The sequence below is a fragment of the Hippocampus zosterae genome, chromosome 20, assembly GCF_025434085.1.
Source record: "Hippocampus zosterae strain Florida chromosome 20, ASM2543408v3, whole genome shotgun sequence".
NCBI lineage: Eukaryota > Metazoa > Chordata > Actinopteri > Syngnathiformes > Syngnathidae > Hippocampus > Hippocampus zosterae.
The window spans coordinates 7,827,922-7,845,893 of record NC_067470.1 but is presented as its reverse complement, the minus strand read 5'-3'; the positions used below and the strand labels follow the sequence as shown (position 1 = coordinate 7,845,893).

Below are 17,972 nucleotides of genomic sequence, written 5' to 3'. Positions count from 1 at the left end.
GCGTTCTGCCTTTGTCCCCCAATATTTATAGAGCTGGAGAAGAACTTATCAAAAGTTACTTCAAAAGTATCCTGCTTAGAGATGCTCCTGACCATCAATTTTGTCTCTGTAGCTCAGTCAAGCCAAGAATTAGCTGTCTGGATCAGTGGTCCTTGAACCGATCAATCTACTCCAGACTTCTTGGTGCCTGGATATATCTGCCACAAGGTGCAAGTCTCTCATTGGAATCCAAGAATCCAATCACCCTGAGTTTCACTTTTTGGTCTGAAGCAGTTCAGTATGGCTAACTTGAGACTAGAGACTAGACTAAGCCCACCTTTCAATTCTTAATTTACTTCCATCCTTCCATTTTCTAATCACATTTCATCTTAGTTTACTTTTAGAGTAAAATAAAGAAACCTTTAAAAAGAGAGAGAGAAATGATAATACGCAACATTAGCATGCTAGCTTAAATAGCACGCTAGCACAAACTGAGGCAAGGTCTCAAAAGGGCAATTAACTGAACAAGGTTTCACCAGATGGCGCTAAAGTAAGTCATTGCTTTGGGCCAGAGCATAAAAAGGGCAGACTAGACGACGCTCTCAACAAATGACGGATGACAAAACAAAAATTTGAGTTTTGAATGACGCGGCATTCAAAAACTCAAAATTTCCCCCACCCACAAGTATGACACTTCTCCGACATAGGCAGCTTACAATAAATCACCTTTGTAATGTCACACAGGTACTCCAGAAACCCAAATATAGGCCTCCAAAATAAAAAAAAGTTGCACCCTTCAACATTCAGGGCTCTAGTCCAACTCTGATTGATGAATCACTCATTTCGTTCCCCTATTAGTGTAGCTTATTAGTTCAAGTTAAACAAGAGCCAGAACACCGGCTTTACTTACAAAGATGAGAATCGACTTTGATGCCGCGTCACTTAGCTTCCACGCGTCGCTCTTCCTCAATCTCATTAGTCCGATTTCTCAGGGGACCGATGTTTAACTTGTACCGTTAGCTTGTCTTCGCCTCTCATCTTGATCACACCGGCTTTTTTGTGCTCGCCTTCAAACGTGTCATCCGTGAACGTGTTCGAGATCAAGTCTCGGCTAAAGTCTTTTCAGAAGGCAGTTGGCAGGTCTGATGGTCGTTGGCAGCTCGCTGACAAGCACCAGAATTGCAACGTGTGATATTGCGCTTTTAAAATGACTGTACGTGTAGTTTTACAGCTTTCACAACCGATCCACACAATAAAAATTCCCTGAAAGAAGAGATTATTCGGCAAATTGAAATCACATTCAAACCATTCCAACCTAAAGTCTCAATTTTCAACTCAATTCCACCGCCTTTCTCTCGTCGGACGTTATCGCGATCGATTGCGCGGGTGCACCTAATGAAGCGGCCAACCATTGTGCTCCGGATTTTATCCCAGAGTATACGACTCACCCTCCAGAACCTCTTGGCTGTCTCCACCTTGGAGGGTTTCCTGCCCAGGCCCAGCGGCGTCCCCAGCGGGTGCTCGAACATCATCTTGGCGCTGGCGGACGGCTTATCTTCTATTCAATGCCGCAGACAGAACTGCTCAGCCGTCCTGCGCGCACTTCCCTTTTTTTAAACCGAGACGCCGCCCCACCGTGAACCAGCAGCACGGCCAGCCAGCACACGTAAACAAAAACAACATCAGTCCCTCAGTCTCCAACCGACCGACCGCCCGCCACGCCCCGCCCATTAATAAACGCTAATGGATTTTGGAGATTGGCCGAGATGGCCTTTTTTTTTACTTCGGAGTGCTCCAAGAGTATCGTCTAATAAACTGTGGCGTGACTTATCGAGGTTGCTTGCCCACATCATCGCGATGAGGAGGCCTAAGCGCATGATGGCGCGCGGAAGGAGGTAATTCAACACCTGCGAACGAGCCGCCGCAGAGGGAACAATCAGCGCTAAACTGTTTACGCTGCTATTAGAGCATCAACATGGTGTTCCGGGGCTCAGCGAGATGGTGAGCCTGAGGAAAAAGTCTGACTCGGAGTATACATCGGTGTCCCGAGGAACTACGCCAGGAAGGATTGCAGGAGTACATGATTGATTTTTTTATACCCGAGGTAAGCAGAACTGTATTGACTCAAGGTTATAGTTTTGTTTTGTTGATTCACATTCATTTTTATTTTGACTTTTTTTTTTTAATTCAGTTGGTTTGAATTCGTTTGTAGAGCTCAAAGCACAGCTGTAGTACCCGAGTCCGCACTCAACATGTTTTTGTTTTTGGTTGTCTGACTTGACTCGGACTCGCAAAATATTTGTAATCGATTTGACCGATTCTGACTCTGTTTTTATTCCTGAAAAAAATAATGTTAGTTTTAATCGTAACTTTTTTTTTTTTTAATTCAGTTGATTTTAATCAGTTTTTGGGGCTCAGGGCATAGCTGTAGAACCCATGTCCACACCAAACAGTTTTTTGTGGTCTCTGACTTGACTCGGAATAGCAAAATATTTTTCGCGATTGACCGATTCCGACTCTGATTTTATTCCTGAAAATTAATGTCAGTTTTAATCTTGACTTGAGTTTTTTTAATTCAGTTGGTTTTAATCAGTTAGTGGGGCTCAAGGCATAGCTGTAGAACCCATGTCCATGCCAAACACAGTTTTTTGTGGTCTCTGACTTGACTCGGAATTGCAAAATATTTTTCGCAATTGACCGATTCCGACTATGTTTTTATTCCTGAAAAAGTTTTAATCGCAACTTTTTTTTTAATTCAGTTAATTTTAATCAGTTTTTGGGGTTCAGGGCATAGCTGTAGAACCCAAGTCCACACCAAACACAGTTTTTTGTGGTCTCTGACTTAACCCGGAATAGCCAAATGTTTTTATCGATTGACCGATTCCGACTATGTTTTTATTCCTGCAAATAAATGTCAGATTTTATCTTGGTTTTTTTTCTATTCAGTTGGTTTTAATCCGTTTTTGCTCAAGGCACAGCTATAGTACCAGAGTCCGCAACCAACACATTTTTTGGTTGTCTTGGACTTGACTCGGAATCACAAAATATTTTGATCGACTGTGAATGAATGAATGCCCTCCTCTCTAATAAACTTGTAATCAAGTTTTAAAGATGCTCAAAAAAACTGCCCGGGCCCAGAGCCTCTAAATTGCCACGATAATTACTGATGACTGGGATGACTCAAAACATTAAAAGTCGGTCATATATCATAAATTGAGTCACACTCTAAACTAAAATATTGAACGAATTCAAAGAACAAGGTTTAAATGTGAGCAAAGACGACAAGGTTGACATGAGATCAGTTCCATCCCAACGTTTTGATCCGACAGCTACTTTTGCCTCATTGACTCAAAAGAAACTGCTGATACGTGAGAATAGTAAGGATGAAGATTAGGCGAGCCATCAGCCATCCAAAAATTAAAAAAAAAAAAATGCCCTCCACCCCCAAAAGACACGATGTGATTAAAAACATTTCACTGCGTTCAAGATGATTTGTGACGTGCCGCACGCTGATTAAATCCAAGCAGCACCTCGTGTGCAAATAGCGGGGGTGTGCACACAATGTGCTGAGTGACTCTTAATAACTTCTCGTGAGCCGCCTTCGCGTGTTTAAAAGCGGATTTTTTTATCATTAAAACGCAAGCCTAACATGCAGGGGGGTGCGGGGGGGGGGGGGGGGCGGAGTGATGAATTATCTCCCTGCCGATCTCATTTCCATTTGGAAAATTCTATTCGTGAATCTTCATGCCCAAGGGCTCTGCCTCATTACAAGAAAACACATTTTAATCAGGGGGGGGATGAAAAAAAAATGAAGCCTTAGTCACATTTGTACATTTTAACCCCCGGCGGGTTACAAGTTGGAGCGAAAGAAAGACATTTTTCCACCTGGGATCAGGAATGACGGAAACTCGGAAAGTTACGACGGAAGCTCAACGTGCGGCGTCACCAAATGAAGCGGCGCGCCTGCTCGAGAGGAAACAAATGACAGTCGATGTCCCCGCCAAGGTCGCGTCGGCCCCAGCTGCGTATCTGGATGAAAACCGGTTTGTACCAAATTTCTAATAACCGGAGAGTACTTCCTTGAACTGTCTGTCGTAAGTAAGCGCTTAGAAAAATTCTGCAAGTACAGATTGTGTCGTTTTATTATTATTATTATTTTTTTGCTTGTGTGCGGTCATTCATTCATTCTGGACAAAGCAAGAACAGCCGGCCAACCACGGAAATAAATCTCACCGATTCACCGAGGTCGACTCAACCTCGGTGAATCATACGGTTGCCACAAAAACAAAAACAAAAAAAAAATCTGGTCGTTCAATGCCGAATCGTCATCGCTTTTGCTCGAACGAAAAATAAATTGATGGGAACAGGAAAAAATGCCCACTTGTCTTAAATGAGGCCTCAGATGGGGAACATTTTGCATCTCCAAACCATTTTTTTTTTTGGTCATCGTTTTTAGTCATCTCTCTCTATTGATTTATTTTGTTTGTGTTTAACATCCTGTCCTGATACTTAAAAAATGGCCTGAATCTCAATGCAATTGGTACGCCGCTGAAAACAACATATTTTACAACCGCCGTCATTCCATCTCCCCCTGCCAAGCCTCTCCATCGAAACGTTTCATTTGGTCATTTTGTGCTTGATGCGCGTTGGCCTCGCATCAAGCGACATTACTGGAGAAGAGCAGTCTGGCGATTTTCAAAGTGGTGGTGTCACTGTGCCACCGTGCAGCAGTCAGCGGGGGAACTATGCCTCCCCGCCAATCCCCACCGGCGTGACCATCCGTGTTTGCGCAGAAATAAAAAAAAAATCATAAAAATGACGTGAATCATTGATGAGCATCATCACTCGGCATCGCCATTGCCGCCGTCATTCAAACACCAAAAGCGGCTTTCGCTGTCACCGCGAACCGCATAAGAAGCTGACGTTATGCCGTCATCGTCAAACAAAATGTGACATATGTACTCAATGTCGCCTAATAACATCCTTTCAAGGTTGCATCATATTCAATCGGGCCGAGGAAGAAAGTCATGAAAAAAAATTGCTTCGAGACAGACCAAAGCTCCAAAGAGAGAGAAGAATCAGGGCTCAAGTCTTGAATCTTTTCATCAAATTCTTTTTTTGGTGGGGCGCAGGGGGCACATCAAATGATGAAACAAGGAAAATGTATGCTGCCATCTACAGGAACGTGTGAGTCATTAAACAATTGGATTCCATTTAGGGTTAGCTGTCAGCGAAAAAATAGATATATATTAGCGTCAAAGTCCGTGTTCTCCTTTTCGTGTTTCTTTTCACCCAAAAAAGCATGTTTTCTCCCTTTCTGCTCCGAAACGGGCAACCCTAAAATATTGACAAGCCCACTTTAAAAACCGAAAACATCTCCGACGACGAAAAAAACAAAACAAGCAACATTTGTCCTGTTGCCTTCTCTTCCCATCTAAGGGTCATTCCTCACGCGGGCAACTAGCAGCCGGCGCAATCCATCCCGCAACCCTGTAATGGAGCGCAGAGATCCCCGACAAGACGGAAAAAAAAACCCTAAGAAAGAAAGAAGCAGGAGGTCGTTTGTTACGGGACTTTCCGCAGGGGGGAGTGCAAAACGACGAAGTACGAGTGAGGGGTCGTCTTGCTCCAGTCATTCATCAAGCTGCTGTGCTGCGCCAGCAGGGGGATGGCGACATGACGCGGGAGGTCAAGGACCAGCTGGAGGTGGCTGGTGCGATGTCGCGCGCTACTGAGCAACATCACGGGATCAAAGGTTGATTTTTGGATTAAAAAGGATGACGGGAAAAGGATGACAGCGGCCCTATTTGATAAACAAATAATCTACCAGTGAAGACAAAAAAAAGCACGTCAGCTGGACTCCACAAAAAAAGCCTTGATGCCATCTCTTGATTAATCATAAAAACCTGACGTGGAACAAGTACCTCACACAAGTGGGATGTTCACTTTTTACACTTTTCTGAGCTACGGTCACCCCTTTAGCATTTCGTCTTCAAAGTGCTTTTGGTTTTACTCCCTCCACAGTCTGCCTGACTCAATCCATGGGAACGTTTTGTACAAGGCAACACCAAAGTTTTTTTTTTTTGTGGAGGGCGAGAGGACGACTGGAAATGATGTTCAGCAGCTTGTCAAAAGGCGCATAAAGCAGCTAGAGGAGGCGTCGTTGGTGATATAAATAACAACAAAAAAAACATCAAAAAATGACACCAAAAAAACATTTTCTCCGCACAAAATTTATTCCCGGCCGTTCCTCTTTCCGGGCTTTTTCGGTGTGCAAAAAGAGCCGGCACTTTACTTCAAGAGCGCGCACACACGCACAAACACGTTACGCATGCGAACCTAGAGAGTGCGTTTTTACATTTTTATGCTCCGTTGTTGGAAAATATATTTTATGGGTCATTTGGCACCCGGAATATTATGGAAACATGAAGACGTCAGACGCTTCCGCACCGCTTGACTCAAAGCGACAAACGCTGAAACCTGACAATAACTGTGCTGCTTCCATTTTAAGATGATGATGATGATGATGACATTATTTTGAGTGACAGATGAAGAGAACCCCCATTTTGACTCGACTTGAAACACAAACCTTTTCTGTGCTTGAAACCCTAATTTCAACAACTAACCCTACTTTGAAACACAACCTTCAAACCCTAACTGTGTCTTGAAACCCTAATTTCGCACCATAATCTGGAAACCTTGCATCTAGATGCAAAATATACTTTCAAAACCTTAACCCTTGATTGAAAGCCTTGTTTGAACCGTGGCCAGGCGGGCGGCGAGTGAAACGTGGAAGCATTGCTGCGGAATCACGTGACCGTTATGATAACCGCTACCTGGCTACACTACAAATAAACAAAACTACTCCAAATTATCCACAGACTCATGAAAATGGCACCAGTGGACAAGAGGCAGAGGGATATTGTGAAGCCGCCTCTTCAAAAGGTCACATCAGACGAATGCTGAACATCCATCGCTATGGTTACGCCCATTAAGGAAACGAGCAGGCCGATGTTACGAGTTGCGCTTTTCAAAAATGACCCTTTCGACCGGGGACCGCTCGTGCTTTTTAGTGGCTTTCGCGGGAATAGTTTGCCAACATTAAATTTGATGCGCCGGTTTTAGCACGGTGGCACGTACGCGCGAGAGTCGTAAGGTTTTATGACGCGGAGTCCGCCGAGTGAGCCCGGATGTAATTTGCCGAGTCGGGACAAATGATCACGCCGTAATGCGTTCACAACGTCAATGTTAGCGCAGCGGCGTAAGAGGCGTGCATGAATGTTAGCATTGGCTGAATTTCTTATTCATTCCAACATCACGATTTACTGATTTTTTATAGACTAAAAAATAAATGCATAAAAACCCACAAAAATTCCTCATGGCGAGATTAGATCATTATGTGAATTAAGGATTTAATTCAAGTGCCATTCATGAATTCCAGCCACCCTTGGATTACGGAGAATACAGCAAAAGGACAAGTGAGGTATTTATCATTTCACAGATTTTGTGTAATTATTAATGCAGTACAGTAAGTTTTTTTTTAATGTATGGAGAACTTGGGTTAAGCTATGTGGATGTTTTCAAACAATTTGTGTTACCCGTTAATTCTAGAACCGCAACTACTGATACTAAATGTTAGCATGTCAATGGTGTTGCGCACTGTTTTTTTTTGTTTAGCATGAAACTAGCAGACCTTAACTTGAATCAAGTTTATCTACAGAGAACTTGAGCTAAGTCAAGCAGTTGTTTTTTAATTTTTTAATAGAAATGTCCAGCAATTATTAAAAATGGGGCGATTGCTGCTCATTGTTAGCATGTCAACTGTGTTGCGCAATGTGTGCTAGCATTAAACTAGCAGAATTTAACTCAACTTGAATCGAGTTTAATTTTTTTAGAGAACTTGGGCAAAGTTGTGCGCTTGTTTCCAAATAGTCTTGTTCAAATGTCCACTGATTATTAAAAATGTGACTATTGATGCTAATTGCTAGCATGTCAACGGTATTGCGCATTGTTAGCATTAAGCAGGCAACGCTTTGCTTTTTTTTTTTTAAATAATCAATGTCTAATTGTGGGCGTTATGTTTAGTTTTGAGTGTAAACAGGAACACCTCTTGGTCATCTCGTTTGGTTTAGAAAGGAACGCAAAAACGAGAAACCAAAGAGGCCCACAGAGCTTACTATTGGCTGTCTTTTAGGAAGAAGTTTCAATTTCTGCCTTCTCGTGGATGACAATCAGAGAAAAAAAAATGCAGTCATTTGCCCTGCATTGGAAGTGTGTGTGTGTGTGTGTGTGTGTGTGTGCGCGCGTGTGTGGTAATTTTATCTGCTCCTGCTCCTCGTCCTCTTAATGCAAAGTGCAGCCGCAAAACCATTAGACCGCAGACTTAAGTGTGACGAGTTGGGTGAGAAAAGTACGTGACTTGAGCTTCTCACAAACGCGCCCACACACACACACACACACACTTGGCATTTGTGGGTTTTTTTGAGTGTGTGTTTGTCACCAGGGCCTCATTACAAGTTTGCTGATTGGACCAACAAAGCAAAAATCACACCATTGGGGCGACACCTTTGATTGCAAAAGTAAAGATCTTGTTTGTTTTGTTGGGGTGGGGGCAGGGGGTTTCCAACTGTTTTTAGTTGAGCAGCCTAAACACTACCCGAGGAACCGTCTAATTAACGGGTGTGAAACAAGAGACGCCGCGCTGACTTAAAAGGAGCAAAATTGCATCGGTTTGGAGCAGAAACAAACAAAAAGGGGAGGGAAGGATAAAACCAACTAAACTCCAAAAACATGTTCAGTTATGACTCAAAATTATACCTGATAAAAATATACAGTAATGACATAAATGGAATTCAACAGTTTTTGTCACAAATCCACATTGTGTTGCGTGTGCCTTGGCCACATGGGGGCAGTATAAAACAGATAGTTGATGAGTTAGCTCCTCTGAGCTTTTCAGTACAGCAGTAATATTGGCCGTTCTTTGCAGAGGATTAAGAATATATGACTTAGAGTATTGTTACATTCGCTCTCTCGGTGTGTTACTTCAATTCAAAGGCGGGAGTTTGTGCCCGGCAAGTTTTTGGTGCGGATCAACATGACTATAACATGTCCACCCCATCATTCATTCCAAAATGAGATCAGGCAAAAATAATAATAATTCTCAGCTGCACTGCTTGGAACTGGAGTTAAAAGGATTTTTTTTTTTTTTTGAAGGCAACTCAATGGGGGCAGCCCAGCGGGTGGGTGGGCAAGCCCTTCATCTTGGTGGGACGGCGCCTGCCAAACAGAATGAAAATGTCACTGGCAACAAAGGGGAAAGGCCTCATTGTGACGCACAGTTTGGTTTTCAGCCACGTGAGGGTTTTTTTCATCATCACACGGACTGTCACGGCTGGGATCGGAGGTCGTCCTTTCAGCTGTGCGTCGTCTCCTTCCAAGATTGACGAGGAGGGAACATAAACTGAGCGTTTGCATTGATTTCAGCTCAGCCGCGACTTAGCGCGCTAACAAAGACGATGCGCGGCAGTCAATGAATCGAGCTCATGTTCTCGGCATACCAGCTCATGCACACCCCGCGGAACCTGCGCAATGCGGGTCACGAGTAAGGAGGTGCGGTCAAAAAAGAAAAAATAATAACCTATTTGCAGTTTTGTGTTTAGATCCAAACTAAAACTCATACTTTGGCTCATCCTGTGGAATTTCAGTGTCAATGAGCTATGTTGACGTAAGGGGAGGAGCTTCATTTAGTCAGGTTGTAGCGTTGTCAAATAGAAGCAGTTTACTGCCATCTTATGGTTCCTCTAGGCAATTACAAGCATTTTGGGGGGTGGACATCAATTACTTGGGATGTATTAAGAAATAAACCGATTCAGATCTGTGGAATCAATCCTGATCAATGGTTTTCAAAATCAAATCAGGAAGCATTGTTTTTTCTTCCTTTAATCGATCAGGGATTTTTCAAAGTTGTCAATTCTGGAACCATGGACAGCTCCTGAGCGACGTATGTTTCAGGACCGCGGACAGCGCCGCAGTCGCCACACGCTCAAACTCGGCCTGGAGTTTTCAGGCAGAGCGTTGACAGGGTGTCGGTTTGATGAACTATGACGTCACGCCAGCAACGTGGATGTGACGCAACGCACACAAATCAGCAGCCTCTCTTTGCCGTGTTCGATCCACGCGGCCGCGCAAGCTGCGAGTGGACGTGACGCGGCAATGCAAACTGTGCGAGTTGCATGCGGAGAGCAACACCGCCACCGTGTGGATTAACTGAGGTATGACATCTCATGTCCTTTGTTTTGGTTTTTCCCCTAACATTCATACATGCTCATAAAATGCAACAATGACTATTTTTTTAATAAAACATCTTAGTTACTGATGACACAGCATCAGGAGCAACTGGGGTTTCAGTATCTTGCTCAAGGACACAAGACAAGGTATTTTACTCATGACTAATGAACATATGAAAATTTTTTAAACCCTAAACACCTTTTTTTAATGGTAGTTAAAATCCTGATAGATTGGAAATTTCTAGAGCAGTGTCAATAATAATAATAATGATAATAATAATCATACTAATAATAAAACATTTTGGCCTAAGCACAGCAACGCCACACACTCCAAGTATTTTATGACTAAAGAGATGTGAGAAATGCACATATAAAATCCGCGAACATCCTTTTTGCATTTTGGTTGGCTTCAAGATTAATTTCTTGAGCGCAAAGCACGCTGGGAAAGCAAAACCTGGCCTATTGTGACCCGCAGCGGCGGCCCTGTTTTAAATCCACATCCAAGTGTGGAGGCCTCGCTAAACGGATTACGTCCACGCGTGACTTGATTACTCGGCAGCTGCAACACACAACAAACCTCTGCGAGCTGTTTTTTTTTTACCATTGATCAAAAACAACAGAAAAATGAATAAGCATCGGATAATCTAGCCATGTGTCTCTGAGCGACAAATGTCATTTATATGAATAGCAGGAAGGAGTATTTGCAGAAAGAGTAGTGAGGCAGCCGAATGAAGGAGGCCTAAATAGCACCCAAAAAAACCCCCCAAAAACATGAAAATATTCATTTGCTTTTGAATGAAGTGCCGCCTCAATTCCTTGAAGAACTCGAGCACATTTCCCGTGAATTATGACAACAGTCGTCCACTAGGGGGCAGCAGAATGGCGCAATTTGTGTTAAGAGTCGTGCGACACTGATATTCACAAATTAAGCTGTATTCAATGTGTGAAAGAAAAGTTTCAAGTATCCTTTCAAGATTTCCCTTTGAAAGACCAACAGCCGCATGTCCCCACCCAAATGTGGTGGAACGTAGTTGTGGAAAACGCCTCAAGGAAGTCATCATCTGCTTCGTTGATCATCGTGCAGGTGCACCTAATGAAGTGCCCAGTTAGGGGATTTCAACATCAACGACACAGAAAGCGTTTCTTTGCTTTTTCCCTCCCAAATATGTATTTGAGCATCGCCCGCGGAGGCAAAGGCGTGGCCGTGCAAGAAAATTCACATTTGTGAGGGCATCCAACCCATCAGTGATTTATGACGGCTGAGTTCTCATTTCATGCTAGCGCACCTCACGCGGAGGCTCCCTGGAATGAACACACACACACACACACACACACACACACACACACACACACACACACACACATCTGACTCGACATGCCTTCATGGGGCACGCGGGGGTGGCAATTCCTGTGACAAGCTGCGTGTAAACAATGGCACGGAGTCGCAAGTTTGCGATTCGCTTGAATATCAACGGAGCAGGACAGTCCTCAACATGCTCGAAATACATTTTGTCTATTTTTGTCATTCAAAGGAGTTCTAAAAATGTCTCGTGGTGTGAAATTGAAGCCTCTATTCCTTCTTCTAATTACAGTTGCGTACACACTTGTAGAGATTTTATGATCATTTCAAATTTATGAAGTACATATTTAATAGAATTACAAATAAAAATGTAAGTTTCAATCAAGATCGGATCCATATTTGGCCGTAATGTAAACTCCACACGGAGAAACTCTTGGTATCTATATGATTTCATCAGATCAGGTTGGTTAGGTCCATCATTTGGACATAAATAGTGCTTTGCCACAAATCTTGGTGCCAAGAAACTACATACAGAGCAGTGAATTGAGGAGCTTCATTTGTCAACAAGTAAGTACTTTGTCACATTTTCGTGGCACCTTGGTGCCAAGGAACTATGTCGGAATTCGTTGTGGAGCTTCATTTAGACCGAGGTAGTGTTTTGCTAGAATGTTAAGACATCTTAGTGCAAAGAAACTACACTGCAGTGAATTGAGGAGCTTCATTTTGCCATAAGTAGTGCTTTGGCACACTTATGCACCCCCCCCCCCCAAAAAAGTGGTCTTCGGGGCCACCTTTGAGCGACATAAAGGTGATTTTGACAGATGTAGGGAAAGATGTGTAGCTAGAAAGGTGAGAGAGTTTTGACCTTCTCAAAGAAAGAAAGAGGGCAAAAAAGCAGCAATGGGAGTGAAGAGAGTCAGGGAACAAAATCTCAGGTGTGTGAGAGAGAAAGAGAAGCCATGAATTTTTACCGCCGTGCCACATTTCTCTGATGGGGGCCATTTTTCACCCGAGTACTGTCATAAACCTGCGTGCACCTTCCATCCTACGCGGCTTGCTGGGGGGGAGGCTGAGGGTGGGGTGGATCAATGTCGCCGTATAAAGTTCACATTTGGGCTCGGTTGGAACGCGGCGCGCCGAGAAGAAAGCCAATTTGCAACAGAGATGTCGCGTGCGTCATCCCGCGTTCTGCGGCGGCAATTTCACAGCGGGATTTAAAAGACCGTCCCCGCCGCCGTTTTCCCGCTTGGGGGTCGTTGGGGTTTGAACCATGAGCCCTGAACCATTGCGAGACTTCAAATTAAGCAGTCCATTAAGATAGCCTGGCGAGAGAATCTTTGGCCACAATCTGAACAGGCAATAGGTTTCTCACCTGTGTGTATTCTCATTAGGCTTTTTAAGTGTCCCTTTCAAGAGAATCTTTGGCCACAATCTGAACAGGCAAAAGGTTTCTCACCAGTGTGGGTTCTTGTGTGACTTTTTAAGTTCCCCATTTGTGAGAATCTTTGGCCACAATCTGAACAGGCGAAAGGTTTCTCACCAGTTTTTTTTCACATCACACACACGCATTCAAAATCAATACATTTAATCCCACATTTGTCCACTTTGATTTTTGGGGCAGCACGGATAGCGGCCAAAAGGTGAATGTCTAATGGTTAAAAAAAAATCATAATAACAACAACTGATAAAAGACAGAATGGGCAAAGTGTGGATTTAAAGTCATTATTGATTTTTTTGCTAAACAGAAGTTAAAGGGAAGAACGGTAAACACATTTATATTTGTTATTTCAAGAAAGAATCAATAAGAGCCAAGATGCCTTGGCTTTCATTGGTTTCATGTTTCACTCACATACAGGCCTTTCAATTGGCAGTGGGAGGGGTGGAAAAAAACGAGCTTGAAAATGAAACAAACATTGAAGAATTTGCGATTGCGAACGGCGGCGTCCTAAATCCTCAGTAAAGCCTGAGCCAAGTGCGGGCGGTACTCAATGTCAAGTGAGAAAACACAAACGGCGGCACTTTGGGCTTTCTCAGAAGTGGCAGGATGAAGAACTCGCACGGCATTGGGGCCGCGATGCTGCCGTGACATCTCGAGTGCGAGTAGCTGAAATGCGAGCCATTGATGTTACATGAGAGACGGATGCAAAAAGCGCAGAGTCAGCGCCGTGCTTCCATGTAGGAGGCAGAAAAAGCTCACGTGGCAAACTACCAGCGAGGCATGTCCGATCTTCTCAAACATGGCACAAATTGGCTCAGCTCTCCTGGTGGGATACTTTTAACCCTTTCGTGCACCCTGTAACTTGATAACATGATCAACTGTCCACTGTAGTAATCGCTGTCCCTGAAAGGGTTAAATACAATGCAGGTGGGGGTCCTGGGGTCCTCCCTCCCCCCACTTCATACAAACATTTATACTGGAATCAGGTTATAATCCAAATGAGCAGAAAATCAAACACAAGCCCCAAAAAGCTGGATCGTATTCACACCGAATCAGCAGCACAATTACACACATGAAAGCATCATTCAAAGAATAAAAACGAAGATGCAAATTAATCTGTCTACCCCCCCCAAAAAAATAATAAACAGACAACCAACCAACATCTTAATTAAGGGCAAGATTAATAAAAAAAAAAAGTTTTTTTAACTATCAGCAGTTCATTTAATGCCATAGTCAACACACACAAATACGGAATGAAAACACTCACAAGGAGCATGGAAGAGACACTAAAATTAAGCCTCACCGTATGTCACTAAGCCACACCTCCTTAATTAAAGACAACATACGAATGCGCTACTGTGTCAAGTGTATTATATATAGATATATATATATATACACACACACACATACACACACGTATTAACAGTCGCAAAACGCCAGTCCGAAATACGGCTGTCGCAAAAGTTTTGTTCTTGCTTCTTCTTATTTGCAACTGGCAAACCGTCTTGATGGTGCATTACTGCCACCAACGGGTACAATCCTTCCACTGCAATGAAATCAACGTGAATCGACGGTGACCGGACGTTAGGGAGCGTTGCCATCTAGTGGCAGCGGCATGAAGCGCACTCGGACGAGAAAATGGAAGTTAGCCGCTTGACCACGAAACATTTCTAAATGAAGCCGGGCCCTCGAGGGCAATGTAAGCTATAAAGCGACGTCCAAGTTTTAAAAATAATAAACATAAGACGGCAGCTCGGCACGGCGACTGTAAATCATCGTCGATTGTCTACTGAGCGTCGTGCATAAAGAGTGTTTTATTTGATCAGGCCCGACGCGGACGCTTTCAATCGCTTGGCATTAATTGCGCTAACGAAGACGAGTCGCTCGGTTGCAGTCACCTGGATTAGTATGCGCGCCACAGCGCCAACTTCATGCTCGCCACTTCACGTCCATTCTGCTTGTGGCAATTAGCAAGCGCATTGCCGCTTGCTATCACCTCTCCTTTGCATCCACAATGGGGATTTTTAAAAAAAAAAGTCCCCGGGGACAGGTTTAACAGACAGTAGGTGGATTAGTGGAGCCCTCCTCTTCCTCATCGGACGAGGTGCCAACACCGCAGTCATCACGACCAAAACACACACACACACAAAATTCTTCCACCTCTGCCTTCACTTTGTGTGCCTCGGCCATTCATCTCTGTCTCTGCTGATTTATTTAAAGAAACCTGCAAGGTGAATACAGAGATTTGTTTCCAATCGTAAGATAATTCCTGGGGAAAAAAAGTACTACCGGTACTTTGTGCAGCTTTAGAGCGCTTCGTTGTCAGAAATGAATGTGCAAACGGTCTAACAGAAAAAGTTTGAAAAAAGCATTTCAAGCTCCAAGACTGCTGAAAAGGGAAGAGACTTTCTTTCAGATGGCGTTTAATCAACGCCGTGATGAGAGCGTAGAAACGCCATGTGGGGGATTTACATACGCGCCTATAATTTGTCCTCGTAAATTGCAGAGCGAACATTTCGGAAGTTCGCTCGCTCGGTCGTGGGGAATTTATGATGCGTTAAAAAAAGAAAAGAACGTGCAGTTGTGCATTAAAGTGAACACTGAGCAGGCTCCATAAATGCTAAATATGAGGACAAAAGTATTGGGACACAATCGACACAAGTTTCCACACCGCTGTAGCATTTTTGTAGCTAACACTCTTCTGGGAAGACTTTCGCCAAGATTTTGGAGGAGGAGAATTTTGTTTTTCCAAAGCAAAAGTCCACCAATTACTTCACCGAGTCCTCACTACAGATGTGTCACTGCCTCCTTGGGATCACAATAAAAGGATAGAGCGAAGAGAAAACAAAATCCCAGAGGTCCGAGGAAGCAATTCCAACATATTGTGCGGTTTGACGAGGCGGACTCAACAAGGCTGTTGAAGGTCTCAAAGGGAAAAACCGAGTGTGGCTTTGAACATGAGCTCTTTTTTTTTTTTTTTTTTTTTTTAAAGACACTAAAAATACTACAGGAAAGACCAAAATGAGCCAAATATGCCTCCTTCAACCCCAAATTTTGAGATAAGACGTCTTCAGACATTTTTTGTGGTCTACCCATAATAGAAATGACAACCAAATTTCACATCGGCTTTGCTTCTTGAGATGTTTTGGTGGGTCTAATCGTGATAGACGTGCCGACAAAATTTGATGTTGGCAAATTGGCTTCAGGGGCTAAATATGCAGAAAGAAATTGAAAGACTCTGGGAAATGGGGAAAAAGAAGTTCAATATGGCTGCTTTGTCCAAATTGATTTTGTTGATTTTGAAGCAGGGTTTCCTGAGACTTTTTTTGTGGGTCTCACCATGATAGTCAACCAAATTTAATGTTAAGTAGGACTGGCTTTGGGCGCTTAATTTCACAAAAATTGACAACCACAAAAACAAAACAAAAAAACTTGTTGGGCTTGAGCTGAGAATTATTTCTGGGTGCATGAATTTAAATTAGACAAGATATGCAATTTTTTTTTTTTCGGCAGAACGATCAAAGCAGTATGTTGGGAAGGCCCATGAGCTTTTCGCTGAGCATTTTAATAGCCTTAATTCATCCCTCTCAGAAAAAGCGATTAATTTAAGGACTGATTTGATCCATTTCCAGTCTGGCACACCTGACTCCAGATGATGTCATTTTGATGGACAGGAAGCGTTCCCATCACGCTCACTGCGCGCCAAAATAAACAGGCGTCCGTTTATTATGCAGTCAACACCCGTGAATATTTGATGAGGCGCCACCTGCAATTTTTCAGTCTTATTTCAATGCAAAAAAACCACCAATACAGTCATGCACGATCAACATGTGACGCCACGGTGAGAAATATAAGCTGAATTTTTGCAGTGTGTGGCCTAAAAATAACAACAAAGGGGAAAAGGGGGCGGACTGCCAATCAAGCAGATCCTTGTTACCACACATGGAGTGACTGATGTCCCCCACCTGTCCGCTACACCACTCCCGCGAGATTCGAAGCGGGAACGACGTGGTGGACAAAGCAATGCTACAGGCCCTCGAGGTGCAACTGCACCTCACTCATCCTACCCCCCGCCCCTTCCAGCCTCCCACCAGTGTGGGATATGGAGGCAGACTCATACCGCAAGATGAAAAGGCCCATTGGAGTCTCACGGGGTCCTGACGGTAAAACGTGGTACGCGTTCACAAGCAGCCCCTCACTCCGCCGAGCGACTATTTAAAGACACATGCTCGGTGTTTGTGAAGCCCGAACAAAGTAGGCCCCAGCGGAGGTGACTGCGGTTCGCCGCACCGTGGGCGGCATCGGCGGCAAACATTTCATTTGCATCCTCGCCGCCGCTGCCGCCGCCTGGCTCGCCTTATCGCTCTCTATTTGAGCAAGCGATTAAGCGTCCGATAAACTCGCCGAGGTTCAAATGTCTCGGCGGCCTCGCGGGGGAGGGGATTTGCATGGCGGCGGCTCACGTCGCCGATGTTTGCCGACGGCTAATACGAGGCACTTCGCCATAAACAAGGCAAATATTGAAGCAGAGGAGATCTATCTGCTTCAATACACCGCAATGACACTTGATGCTCGCGCTCAGCCGGGCTCTCGTGGCCCAGTTCTAACCCCCTCCTTCCCCCCCCCAAAATAAACCGCAGAAATGAAAGCAAAGACTCTTGACATTCGCGGCGTCACCCAGCCAATGGAACAAACATCAAACATAAACAAGGTGGAGGCCAGAACTTTCTCTGAGTGCAGACTTCATGTTCACTGGTATTTTTATTTCTTTTTTTTGGGGGGTGGGTGGACAGATGTAAAATGTCAGTGACGGCTCGTGTCTAGACGCTATTATTTTCGGTCTGGAATGAAAAAAAAAAAGGCCCCGAATGGACACAAAAAGACAATCTTGCGTTCATGTTTTTGACTATAACCGGAGGACGATTAGCATTCGGCGGGCAAGTGCCGCAAGCGACAGATTTGATGCTGC

General features: G+C 44.0%; 1 protein-coding gene across 4 annotated transcripts in view; it reads right to left on the bottom strand.

Moving 5' to 3' along the window:
* The window catches only part of LOC127592839 (dipeptidyl aminopeptidase-like protein 6), a 102,042-nt gene that overhangs the window by 55,965 nt on the left and 28,105 nt on the right, over positions 1-17,972 (bottom strand). Inside the window, exon 1 of one of the 4 annotated variants that reach the window (XM_052053827.1) lies at positions 1,428-1,567. The exons of the other annotated variants lie outside the window; for them this stretch is intronic. Coding sequence (XP_051909787.1) covers positions 1,428-1,511 — 84 coding nt within the window. The 5' untranslated portion in view covers positions 1,512-1,567. Of the gene's footprint in view, positions 1-1,427; positions 1,568-17,972 lie in introns of those variants that run through there. 4 annotated transcript variants of the gene reach the window in all.